This window comes from Rutilus rutilus (assembly GCF_951802725.1).
Source record: "Rutilus rutilus genome assembly, chromosome: 19".
NCBI classification, from domain to species: Eukaryota; Metazoa; Chordata; class Actinopteri; order Cypriniformes; family Leuciscidae; genus Rutilus; species Rutilus rutilus.
The window spans coordinates 16,210,583-16,224,439 of NC_140232.1; the positions used below are offsets into that span (position 1 = coordinate 16,210,583).

The 13,857-nt window shown below is 37.2% G+C and overlaps 1 protein-coding gene across 3 annotated transcripts in view; it reads right to left on the reverse strand.

Annotated features, from left to right (window-relative positions):
• Window positions 1-13,857, reverse strand: part of rimbp2b (RIMS binding protein 2b) — a 157,492-nt gene that overhangs the window by 63,790 nt on the left and 79,845 nt on the right. For all 3 annotated transcript variants that reach the window (XM_084389491.1, XM_084389490.1, XM_084389492.1), the window contains exon 5: window positions 7,329-7,418. In XM_084389491.1, the coding sequence (XP_084245617.1) occupies window positions 7,329-7,418 (90 nt within the window). The remainder of the gene's footprint in view (window positions 1-7,328; window positions 7,419-13,857) is intronic.

Below are 13,857 nucleotides of genomic sequence, written 5' to 3' on the forward strand. Positions count from 1 at the left end.
CGTTAATAATCGATAATCGTTACCCTCTGAATCGTAATCGAATCGAATCATGAGGTGCCTAGAGATTCCCAGCCATCAATTGTCGACGAGAAGAGCAACCGGAGAATTCTTCACAACGATCACAGATGCAATTCCACCCCCAAACAATTAACAATAATTTACTGTTTATAAGCGACGACATGATTATGAAACCTAAAAGGTGGCATTCAGAAAGAAGTGCATTGTGTCCTTTATGCACAGTATAAATAAATGAAAAACATCATTAAGAACTTTACTGGCTTATCATTTTTTATTAGAGCGTTTGAAAAAGGAATGACTGCCGAAATGTATTTGCACCGTACTGAATAAATTATTTTGTGTGCTTGAATGTACCCTGTATTTGGCCCCTGAATGTAACATGTGGCCCCTTAATGGCCCCTGTTACAGAAAAATCCTAGAACCGCCACTGGTTATTGGTAAGAGGCGTGACCTTTCAGGGCAACGTGCGCTAAGCTGCTGTCGAATCACAACACAGGAACCGCTGGCACAATCAGAACTCGTTACGTATTTCTGAAGGAGGGACTTCATAGAACAAGGAAGTCATCAGCCCGTTCTTAGGACACTGAAAACAGCAGTATACAGATAAGTAAATTGTGTGAAAAATACTGTGTTTTTTTACACGCGAAACATGAACACATGTTATATTGCACACTGTAAACACAATGGGTCTCATTCATGAAACATTCGTAAATATACGAGTAAATATGTGAGTGATTTCCGCGTAAAGAGACATTCCCGAAAATTCTTCTCCTGATTCACAAATACTTCGTAAACGTCAGATTTGATAGTGAAATGTGTGTGTGTGTTAATGAATTCCAATCAGTCGTAAATGGGACACGCGTGCACGCTCATTCTCAATTACCATAAATCCCGCCCATTTAAACCGACTGACAACTATATATGGGCATCATAATTATGACACCAAACGAAGGATTTCAACATGTCTTCTCAAAAGCGAATGAAGAAGAGAAATTTCTCAGATGCAGAAATTGAAGTTTTATTATCAGAAGTTCATTCAAAACGCCACATTTTATTTTCAAGCGTACATAGTGGCGTATCAGGTCCTAAAAAAAAAGGATTTTTGGCAGCATATTACAGATGCAGTTAATGGAGTTTCATCTGTTAATCGAACAGTCCCAGAAGTGAAAAGAAAATGGTTCGACATGAAGCTTGGCTGCAACACTTGTGACTTGCGGAATTGTAAAAAAAAAAGAAATAAAAAAAAAAGAATAAACAGCTTGAATATAAAAAAAAAGAAAAAAAAGAAAAAAGAAAAAGACTTGCGGACTTGTGTTCCGTTTGCACTGCAGATGCTATTACTGGCTCTCGTGATAAAAGTAAAAAGAAAAAACGTATGTAATTACTATATATAATATTTTTTCAAAATGCTGTGTAAATATGTAACCGATTAAGGTGAATTAAAATGCAGCCTTATTAATGAGCAAAACGTTCGGATGTTAAACGCACTATTTACGCGTGGCTGGGAGCAGGTGTAAATTTCTTTCCAACCAACTAACATTTGGAAAATACGAACATTTTAATGAATCCGAAAATTTACGCCAGAACCACTTTACACACGATTTGCACAAAAATTCGTTCTGCTCGTGTTTCATGAATGAGACCCAATCAAAGCTTCAAAAACACACGAAAAACGGGACCTTTAAAATTAAAAATAACTGTTTTCTATTTTAAAATATATATTTTTTTATTACATATTTGTTTGAAATATAATTATTAAAATGTTATTTATTCCTGCGATGCCATCATTACTTCAGTGTTCAGTGTCACATGATTCTTCAGAAATCATTCTAATATGCTGATTTGCTGCTCAAGAAAAAATTCTTACTATCAATGTTGAAAACAGAATTTGATGCTTAATATTTTTTTTGTGGAAAATGTGACACACTACAATTCAACGGTTAGGTGACAGTAAAATACATTCATATTGTTACAAAAGATTTCTATTTCAAAATGCTGTTCTTCTGATTATTCTATTCGTCAAAGAATCCTGAAAATATTTATCATGATTTCCACAAAAATATCCATATATTCTATATAAAATAAGTGTTTTTTAACATTAATAATAATAATAGCCATTATTACTAATGGAGTAAAATTCGATTTAGCACCCCAAAAATGTGAGCAAAACATTTTGTATTTATAGATCAGCTGTTAATCGAGACGTAGAGTATACTAACGAAACATAACATTTAAATGACACTGGTATTCAGCTTCTTTCTTTTTTCTTTTGTAGCTGTGTGGTTTCGGAAGAGTTCAGAAACTGCAGTGTTTGGAAACAAGAACTTAAAGGAGAACTCCGGTCAATTTTAACATTAAGCTCATTTTTTTGTACATTTGGAGTGCTGTCAATACAGAGAACAACGACAAAAATCGGTGTTGCCTACAACGTGTTATCCTCTTTTTAAAATTTGCACCCTGTTGACTTCAATGGGGCAAGTTTTAAACCTGCTCTTAGCCTCTTAACATCCTTGATGTGTCATTACAAGTGCACAGGTCATGTGAGTGATTCCTTCGGAGTGAACGCGGGTGAATCTGACTGCAGTAGATGTGAAAGATATGAATAAAAATGATGTTTATTCAGCCAGCGCACATACTTGTATTTACATCCTGTTTTCGGTCGAAGTCCACAGTAATCGATTGTCGAGTTCACGCGCATAGGTTTAGTACCTATGATCACGCGCGTGAACTCGACAATCGACTACTGTGGACTTCGACCGAAAACAGGATGTAAATACAGGTATGTTTATTCATATCTTTCACATCTACTGCAGTCAGATTCACCCGCGTTTACTCCGAAGGAATCACTCACATGACCTGTGCACTTGTAATGACACATCAAGGATGTTAAGAGGCTAAGAGCAGGTTTAAAACTTGCCCCATTGAAGTCAACAGGGTGCAAATTTTAAAACGAGGATAACACGGTGTAGGCAACACCAATTTTTGTCGTTGTTCTCTGTACTGACAGCACTCCAAATGTACAAAAAAATTAGCTCAATGTTAAAATTGACCGGAGTTCTCCTTTAAGTGATATGTAGTGCTGTGTATGTTGGTAATATAAGTCTGTGTGATGGCAGTTATGGTCCATCAGTGCTGTGACAAACTAGCACTTGTAAACATACTGCTGCTCAAGAACGTACTCTCTGCCAGTTCCAGAGAGTTACTTCTTCACCGCCACTATTCAGACCCTTGAAGAAAAGTCTCCAATATATGCTAAGTTATGCACAAACATACACGCCAAAAACTGACTTAAAATGTCTTGTTCAACAATGTGTCTTGACTCTTGACACTGTAATAAAACGGGCCTTCAGGAAATTGCTTTTCCGTGACAACATGCACAAACTCATACTTCAAGACCATCATCGCAAGATCAACATCACAAGGGACGTTCAACTTCACCATCCAGGAAATTACATTTTTACCCTTTAAGGATCAACACACAGACACAAGCTCTATACAGAAGACACATACAACTGATAGATTAGAAAATACCCCAAAATACATTGACACCAAGAGCTAAAAGGGAGAAGAAATGTGCCCTTTGACTCAGAAAAGCTCCATTGGGGTAACTGGACTGAAGGTCTTGGAACAGGCTTATTGTAATTTACTAAAAGTTTAGCCATAAAAAAAAAAAAAAATCATCACTCGAAACTACAGTGGCGCATTGCTACCACATACATTATTTTTTCCTCTCAATAATGTCGTAATAATGAGATGTTATGTCATTTCAACTATATATTTTCTCATAATAATGAGATGCTATGTGATTTGGATTAGACCACTCAATTATGATTATTACGATGCCATTTTTTGGATATTTTAAGTTTTAGAGGGATGGACTTGGGGGGGGGGGCGGAAATGGAGGAACAGAAATCTCTCAGGTTTCATGAAAAATATAGGTTTGAAACGACATGATGGCAGAATTTACATTTTTGGGTGAATTATACCATATAAATACAGTAAACTCAGTCTTGTATAAAACTAACTCTATATTGCGAATCGTATCGTTTACATCACCGATACATATTGTTGCATTTCTTTATAGCGATATCTCGAAATAACGATGTCTCGTTACACCACTAGATGTTATGTTGAGATGTTATGATGATATATTTTCTCTTAAAGGGATACTCCACTTTTTTCGGAAATATGCTCATTTTACATCTCCCCCAGAGTTAAACAGTTGAGTTTTACCGTTTTAGAATCCATTCAGCCGAACTCCGGGTCTGACGGTACCACTTTTAGCATAGCTTAGCACAGATCATTGATTCTGATGAGTCCAGTAGCATTTCTTTCAAAATGACCAAAGAGTTTCAATATTTTTCCTATTTAAAACTTGACTCTTCTGTAGTTAAACCGTGTACTAAGATCGACGGAAAATGAAAAGTTGCGATTTTCTAAGCCTATATGGCTAGGAACTACTCTCATTCCGGCGTAATAATCAAGGAACTGTGCGGCTGTACCATGAGTGCAGCAGGCGTAATGATATGACGCAGCGCCTGAAAATAGGTCTAATAGGTTAGACAAACTTAGTCCCGGTCACGTTGGAAGAAGTTACCGAGCTGGGGACTATTTTCAGGCGCTGCGTCATATCACTACGCCTGCTGCACTCATGGTACAGCCACACAGTTCCTTGATTATTACGCCGGAATGAGAGTAGTTCCTAGCCATATAGGCTTAGAAAATCGCAACTTTTCATTTTCCGTCGATCTTAGTACACGGTTTAACTACAGAAGAGTCAAGTTTTAAATAGGAAAAATATTGAAACTCTTTGGTCATTTTGAAAGAAATGCTACTGGACTCATCAGAATCAATGATCTGTGCTAAGCTATGCTAAAAGTGGTACCGTCAGACCCGGAGTTCGGCTGAATGGATTCTAAAACGGTAAAACTCAACTGTTTAACTCTGGGGGAGATGTAAAATGAGCTTATTTCCGAAAAAAGTGGAGTATCCCTTTAATAATGACAAAAAATACCTTCTGCCAAAGCCTGTATCAATGGCAGAAACCATAGCACGGGATTGTTGTGATTTATTGATTTACAGTTCATCAGACTTCATTTAAACCAGGGGTTCTCAAACTTGTTGGGGCTGTAACGAATGAAGTCAAAACAAGAACATTAACTTACATGACATAACAGGAAACATTCAATACTCGACAAAGACACAGGGCAAACATGAGGGCTAAATACACAAAAGACTAATGACAAGACAAGGGACACCTGTGAACAATTAAACAATGACCCAATGACAACATGACACAACAGACAAGGGAACACATGGCAGGATCACATGACTAGAACAGGGGATCACATGACAGACAAGAACAAGGAACAAGAAACAAAACCCACGTGACGGGCCATGGACCCCTTATAAGGTAGAAAATCTTCCAAGGATCCCTCATAATTAGCCTATAATTGTATGGCTATAATTTGACTAAAGTTAATGTGGGTGGGAGTAATGCATTTCCGTAAATGGTATCCCCATTTAATAAAGCACAAATTTAGGCTATTTCCTCTCACTCCACAGCAAATCCTTTGAATTGAATGGTTAAACGAGAGAATATATTTTTTAAACAACATAACATCTCATTATTATGACATAATTGAGTGGTTAAAAATAATATGCAAGTGGTAACAATGCACCACTATACAAAACAAAGTAAATAATATCTGAAATAAAATTACTAAGTATTAGTACTAAGTATTACTAAGTACTAAAATAACTTAACTAAAACTTAAATAATTAACCTAAAACTAATAAATACATTATAAAAACTATATAGACGTGGATAAAAAGAAAACTAATAAAAATTACACAAACCCAACAAAATTACTAAAACGAAAATATAAATATAAAATCTAATTTAAAATATTAACAAAAACTATAACACTATATCAATGACACTTAATTAACAGTGACTTGGAAATCTAAACCTCACATTATTTAATAAAATGCAGAGCAATTATCTGTCATGGTACTGTATAACTGCCCATGCCACTACAGATCTATTTTTAACACATGGAAAGAGACATTTATCAAATGATTAACTTGATTCATGAAGGAGCAGTTCTCATCTCAGTCAGTTTAAAGTATGAATGGCATTTTCATCATTATTTAAGACGTTAAATCTTTGTGCACTTCGGTACAGACTCTTTGCCAGTTTGAAAGTACTAACTGCACAACATTCTGACCATTGACAGATACTCAGGGTTCACAATGAGCTTTTGGTCAATGGTGAGTGAATTCAAACATTTATTGGCCACAAATAATTATTGCTGGTCAACAAAGTGAACTGCGCGTTGTTTTATAGAAAAATGCACTGTTTAAAAGTCTGGGATGTGATTTATTTTATGTCTTTGAAAGAACTCTCACGTAGGCTGCTCACGTTATGCTCACGTAGGCTGCATTTATTTGACCAAAAATACAGTAAAAATAAAATATTGTAATTAGAATTATTTTAGCAACTGAATAATTTTAAAATTTAATTTATTCCTGTGATGCAAAGCTACATTTTCAGCATCATTACTCCAGTCTTCAGTGTTAACGTCCTTCAGAAATCATTCTGATATGCTGATTTGGAGCTCAAAAGACATTTCTTATTATTTTCAATGATGATTATAACTGTAACCTTTCAACAAAAATGTTTTATTCGTAATTAGCGCCGATAGCGGGCAGCACTCGTGGACCTTTCCGGATCCCGTCGCCCTCTCTCTCTCCCACTTCGCTTCCTGTCTACAAATTGATTTTACTGACCCTACACTTTTGAATGGTACTGTACAAATATTTTTCCTTATGACAAAAATTCCAAAAAATTTCCTCGCGAGTCAAGTATTTGTAACTGTGATTTCTTTACGTTAAAGTCAAACCTTATTCTTACAGTGTTTCTCCTTTAGCATAAACCAAACTCTGCATGACATTTATATCTACACACAAATCTTCCATACTCATACACTGTACATTGATACACCCGTTCAGAGATGAACTCATCAATCTCATGAGTGAGTGGGTGGTCACTGCTGTGCTCCTGAGGGGCAGGGGGACTCGCCGGATTGAGTTAGAGGATGCTGAAATGTATGCCGGGCAGCCCAAGGCCTCCAGCTTTATGAGGAACAATCCTCCACTTCCATTCAAGTGGCAAAAACACCATTACTGCTCTCCACCAGGGAACAGATGATGGCGCGAATGGATTACAATGCCATTGTGTGTGTGAGCAAAGTAGATGGCGAGGGTTTGTCATGCAGCCGTAAGCTACAACGAGACCGACTGCTTACCTGCTCATACTTTGTTGCCTTCTGGGTATCGTTGAACAACCGGAGATTCAGACGTGCTTTCTCCTGCAGAACATGCTGAAGCTCACTCTCCTGTCAACACACAAACAACACGCAAGGTTAGAATCTCAGTTTTGTGGTACAAATGTTCAAGTGTGATTGTGTCTAGCAGAAATATTCACAGGCACACACTGATAAACACACGTTTAGACGGCGGGGTGTATTCCTGGTAAGAACAGAGTGTTTCCAACACAGCTGGTGTTGGTCAATGCATTATTCATCTTAGGGAGAGCAAGACAGGGAGAGAGTGAGAGGAGACAGTAAGAGAGAGACGCTGCGGCCCATCTGTCTTAGAAAGACTGACACTGAGGGTTTGGACTATAGAGATCAGTAGTCAACAGGAATCATGCAGTCTCCACACAACACACTTAGAATAGAGAGTCCATCACTAAACCTGCATGGCCTAATGGACATCAGAAAAAAAGAAAAGTTGTTTCAGAGGAAGAGGAAATGATTACATTTTGACGCAATATTGTCAAGATTCTGTGGAATTACATGAACCTATAAACTGTGCATGGACTTTAATATAATTTTAAATCATTTTATCTTTGTAATTCAGTTCTTTTTTATAAATGTGCTGATTTTTTATTTATTTTTTACTCTGCACTATTGTTGTAAATGAAATCAAATTTAATTATTAACAGTCAAAAGTTTGAAGTCAGTCATTTTTTTAAAGAAATTAATATTTTTATTCAGCAAGGATTTATTAAATTGATCAAAAGTGAAAGTAAAGACTTTCATATTGTTAAAAAAATTATATTTCAAATAAATGCTATTTTAAACTGTATTCGTCAAAGGATCCTGAAAATTTTTTTAGAACTGTTTTGAAATCAAATTTGCATATTAGAATACTTTCCAAAAGGATCATGTGAAACTGAGGACTATAGTAATGAAAATTCTGTTTTGCCACTACAGAAATAATTAAAATTTTAAAATATCTTAAAATAGAAAACAGTTATTTTAAATTACAATACTACTAATTTTATTACTGTATTTTTTAATAAAAGAAATTCAGTCTTGGTGGGCATAAGAGACTTCTTTCAAAAACATTAAAAAACTCTTACTGACCCAAAATATTTGAACAGTAATTCGATTTTGATTTGTTTTATTTGTTACACTACCATTATTTTGCTATATTTCGCATACTTTTCACTGTTCGTACAATACAAATGTACTGTTCTTGTCGTACCAACGAAGCACACTCAACTGAAATTAAAATAAAATTGAGAGAGACAGACAGAGAGAGAAAGTGAGAAGTACAAATAAGTAATGTTGATGAGGCATTACTCAGGGAAAAGACAAGAGAGGAGAGAAGCACTCGGCACATTAGACAGCATGCTGGTTTTATGACTGAATCATCTGTACACCTTTAAATAGCTCTATGTAATTAGGTTAACTTCTAAAATCATTGGTTAATCTTTAATGCTGCAGAAAATTTGCATACGCCCCCTAACCAAACCCTCATCCCACACAGTTTCAGATTCTCCCCTCACTGCAAGAGGAAAACTTAATTACACTCCAACAACATCTATGTGGTGCGACGCTAGTGTCGGTTACTCTAGTAATCTTCAAGCAAGAGCCACAAATGTGAGTGTTCATGCATTCACATGCACATCTCCGTGTGTGTGTGTGTGGCCTCTGACATGGACATTTTATTTACTAACATTATCAAAGGTTAATAAATGCTGCAAAAATATATTGAGTTTGTATGGTTTTTCAGTAACAAGGTTTAATTTGTTAACATTAGTTAATACATTAAATTAACTATCGCTGAGTAAATATATTTGTACATCATTTTGTGGACCGATCAGACAAACAATTAATTGTTATATTTAATAAATCATCCACTTGGGAGTCGTAAGACTCCCCCTCAAGACAAGCAAAGGTCCAAGCAGGCTCTGAAACATCTGGCCTCAATAGCTGTTTTTCAACTGTCGGCCAGTGTAAGTTAGGGCTAACAACATGCCGGGCGGGGCCAATAGCCTCGGACCTCAAGCACTGAGCCCAAAATCAAGTTGCGTTTCCACTGTCGGGCCAGTAGCCCAGCAGCGCTACCGTAAAACCCGCCCTTAACACACCTCCATAGAACAACGTCACACAACCTCACCATTTCACCAGTTGACTGAAAACTAGCTGAATCACAAAATGAGCATGACAGAAGTTAACGTTTGGTCTTTACTTAAAAGACTTAAGATTCAAGCATCGATATTTGACCAATGTTTTACAATATATATTAATTTGTGTCATGAGTGCACACCAATCATTGTTGAATTAAACTGGTGTTTATCATTTCACATAAAAAGAGAACACATACCTATTCAGTTGCACCTGCTTCCTTTTATTTACTTTCACAGGAATGCACAACACAACTCCAGGCAAACTTTCGTTTAAAAGCATAATTAGAATGGAAACGCCACTTTTAAAGGGTTAGTTCACCCAAAAATGAAAATTCTGTCAGTAATGACTCACCCTCATGTTGTTCCAACCCCGTAAGACCTCCGTTCATCTTCGGAACACAAATTAAGATATTTTTTATTAAATCTGAGTTCTGTCTCACTGCTCCATAGGCTTCTAAGACATTATAACTTGCTGGCCCAGAAAATGTATTAAAGACATCGTTAATATAGTCCAAGTGACTCCAGTGGCTCAATCTTAAGTTTATAAAGCGACGAGAATACTTTTTGTGCGCAAAAACAAACAAAAATTAAAGCTGCAAGCAGCATTTATCGGGGTTCAAGCTATTAAGGCCTTTAAGGGTTTTTAAGCACAAAAGCATCAAAAGTTATTATGTTTTATTTAGCAAGCATGTAACCACTGAAATAATAGATGGAAAACACCATTTACAGCCAATACAGGCAATGTACCATAAGAAATATATGGTTTTAAAGCTTTTTAACAGTTATAGCGCCACCTTTGGTCCGATCTCCATAAAATTTGGCATGCTTGTTAATGATGTTATGTCACATATGCTCACCAATTTTTGTGAAGTTCTGAGTTTTCATTTAGGATTTATAGGCTTTTTAGTGTATCTTGCCACGCCCATTTTATAAATGACCCTATTACAGCCATCCAAATGCAAAAGTTCAACTTTTTTTTGATAATTATTGATCTAGAGAGTCCAGAGAATTGTCCTAGACTCGTTTGGTTCCGATCGGGCAAAAAACCAGGGACTAGTTCGCAAAAGTAGGTTTTTAACATATTCGTGAATAATTAATAAACTGTTTGATTGACAGCAATGGTTCTAGAGGCAAAGTTGTTCAGCATAAGCAGATCTATCAAATGATATGCATTTTGTGATGATAAGTGTAACACCACGTGATTACAGAGCCATAAAACTCATTAGCGCCAACTAGTGGCCGATTTCTTTCAAAATTCTTACAGACCTCTAGGGCCATGAGCCGAACATGCCCATTGAGTTTCGTTCCGATCGGCCTCCGTTAACCTTGTCTAATAGGTGCTCAAACTTCATTGGCCGATGGCGGCCATGTTTTTTGAGATACGCCAATGTCCTCATACACATACATGGCACCTTGGACCAAGACACTGCATACCAATTTTCAAGTCAATCGGACTAACGGTCAGGTGGTTATAGCCTGTTTTATGTTTTTTTCATTTTATAGCGCCACCATGAGGCCAATCGTCGCGATTTTTTTACTGTGACCCCAGATTGAACTCATACACATGTGTACCAAGTTTGGTGAAGATACCTCATTTACATCGGGAGTTATAGCCATTTTAGTAAAATAGGCCCCTCCCACAACGTACGTTTTGGCGCCCCTTAGCGACCGTGAATCGAAATTTCCACTTTTTTTCGATAATTATTGATATTCAGACTCCAGAGAACATTTCTGCACTGGTTTGGTTCCAATCGGGCAAAAAACCAGGGACTAGTTCGCAAAAGTAGGTTTTTGACAAAATTCAAAATGGCGGAAAATCTATCATGGCGGAAATGAAATCGGAGATATACGTTTTGTTCGTCAGGCATCCAGCTTCCCAATGATATAAGACACTTGAGTCTACGACATACGGTCTAGGAGTTATGAACAGTTTCGCGCTTTTGGTTGCTATAGCGCCACCTATGGGCCAATCGGGGTCATAATCTCTGAACCTTTCCTCGATTTTTGTACTACCATCTGTCAAAGTTTCAAAGTTCCAGCTCTTATGGTTTGGGCTGCACGATGCGTTTTACGGCAGAAGAAAAATAATAAAAATCAGCACAATTACAATAGGGTTTCAGCACTTCGTGCTTGAACCCCTAATAACTTTATTCCACTTTTCATTTCCTTCTCTCTGGGCCTCGAGTCTTTTCACGTAGTGTTTAAGCGTAGCGCATCTGTGTTGCACGTCACCACGTAGGCTCACTATTGGCCGACGCTGGTCATGTGTGTGATACACAGCACTTTGCCCCTAGCACTCCCATTCAAAAGGCAATTTGGCCGAACCCGAAAATACGGTCAAACTTAAAAGTGGAGTTTCCATTCTAATTATGCTTTTAAATGAAAGTTTGCCTCGGGTAGATTAACAAAAAGACCCTAGGTTGCATTTTGGCGAGAGTTACCCTTTAATAAAAATATTCATATTCTTGTCAGTTCACAGTGCATTACACAATGTTAACAGTAGGGGTGGCACGGTACATGAAAAAACATCCGAACCGTTCGGTTCGCTTGTCTCGGTTCGGTGCGTGTGTGCGTCGCACGGTTCGACGCATGCGCAATGTAGCCTTGTGCCCGTGCTAATACAATGCTAAATCATAAATCAGATGTATGTAAAATAACATTACGATGTCCAGCAATCGATTTAAATAGTACACTGGGTTTACTTAGACATTTAATGAGGTCTACTCAACTATGTTGTTTTTTCACGTGAATAAATACATAGATGGACTGTTTCAGGAATGTACTTTAATGGTCCAGTGGCAGAACTTTTGCCAAGCGTGTCATAGGTTCTGAGTTCTAATCCGCACTCGTATATATTTTTTTATGTTTATCAGTGGTTGTATATCAAGCAGGGACAGATTTGTGTGAATTTTGTCTCTGCAACAGATTGAAGCGCGCGTCCGAGTGAAGACTGTGCGGCGTGTGCGCGAGCCACAAGAGAACACTGTATCAGCGTCACTGATCGCAGCGGCAACGAGCACTTTGATCACTCGATTAAAAAAAACTAATTTCAGCGCTAGATTGCTTCTTATTTAACAAACGAACTAAACAAATAATTTGCTAGTTAACTGGAGATGTTTTATTTATTTGTATTGGTACATCCGTGCTGCGAGATGTTTCAAAAGTGGTGGGGACATTATCAACCCTGGCAAAAAGTGGTGGGTACATGACCCACCCGCAAATTACGCCTATGATGACGAGACACGAGGAGAAATTGACAAAGAACTGTCCGACACAGCCCACGTAGCTCTCACTACAGATGGATGGACCTCCAGGGCCTCACGGTGACCGCTCACTCACTATATTACTTCGAAATGGGAAATGAGAAGCTGCGTTTTGCAAACACGCCCCATTTATGAAATAAATAAATAAATAAATAGATAATTAAGCTCTATATCATATGCTGAAGTAAATTTTTGGAGTGTTAAAGATTAAAAGAAAAAATAACAACAAAAACCGTACAGAACCGAAAACCGTGACCCTAAAACCATGATACGAACCGAACCGTGGGTTTTGTGAACCGTGCCACCCCTAGTTAACAGATACAACTTCTGATCTTAAAAAATATATATTATTACAAGTTGAGATCAAAATTAGCTAAGATTAATAAATGTTGTAGAAGTATTGTTCATTGTTAGTTCATGTAAACTAATGTTAATAAACGAAACCTTATTGTAAACTGTTACAGATTTTTCTACGGGTTTTTCTTTCTATTAACAGACTGTTAATCTTCTACTCCAATAAAACTCTGAAAGTAACAATGTAATTAAAAGGGAAAAAAAAGAAAGAAAAAAATTATGTTAGTGACACTTTCCTTCATACAAACACACATACACAGACAGAACTAAGATCACATCCATTTCTCTCCATTCACTCCCATCAAAAAGGCCATTGTCATTTCAACTAGCGTCAATTCGCTGCAGTCACTTCCAATCTCTCCTGAGCTGCACATGATTGCATTGGCAGCCCACGCTCTGAACATCGATCCAGAAAAACTCTGAACGGATGATAGACTAAGCCTTGAGAAAAAAATGGAGTCACCCAGTGTACAGGAGAGAGAGCAAGAGAGCTAATGATTACTGATTAGACACATATAAACTTGATTCACATCGAATGTGTAACACTAACAAATTGCATGAAGCAGCCCAGGAGACTCAGTGCTGATTCTGCAGCAGCATAATTTGCATGAGCTGCAAATAAAAAAAATAAAAAAACAAACGGAAAAATGGGAGGGATGCCACGAGGGAGGTCATTACGAAAACATCCTATTCATTCTGCTGGAAGAGCCTGCTAATAATGTATTAGAAGTGAGGCAC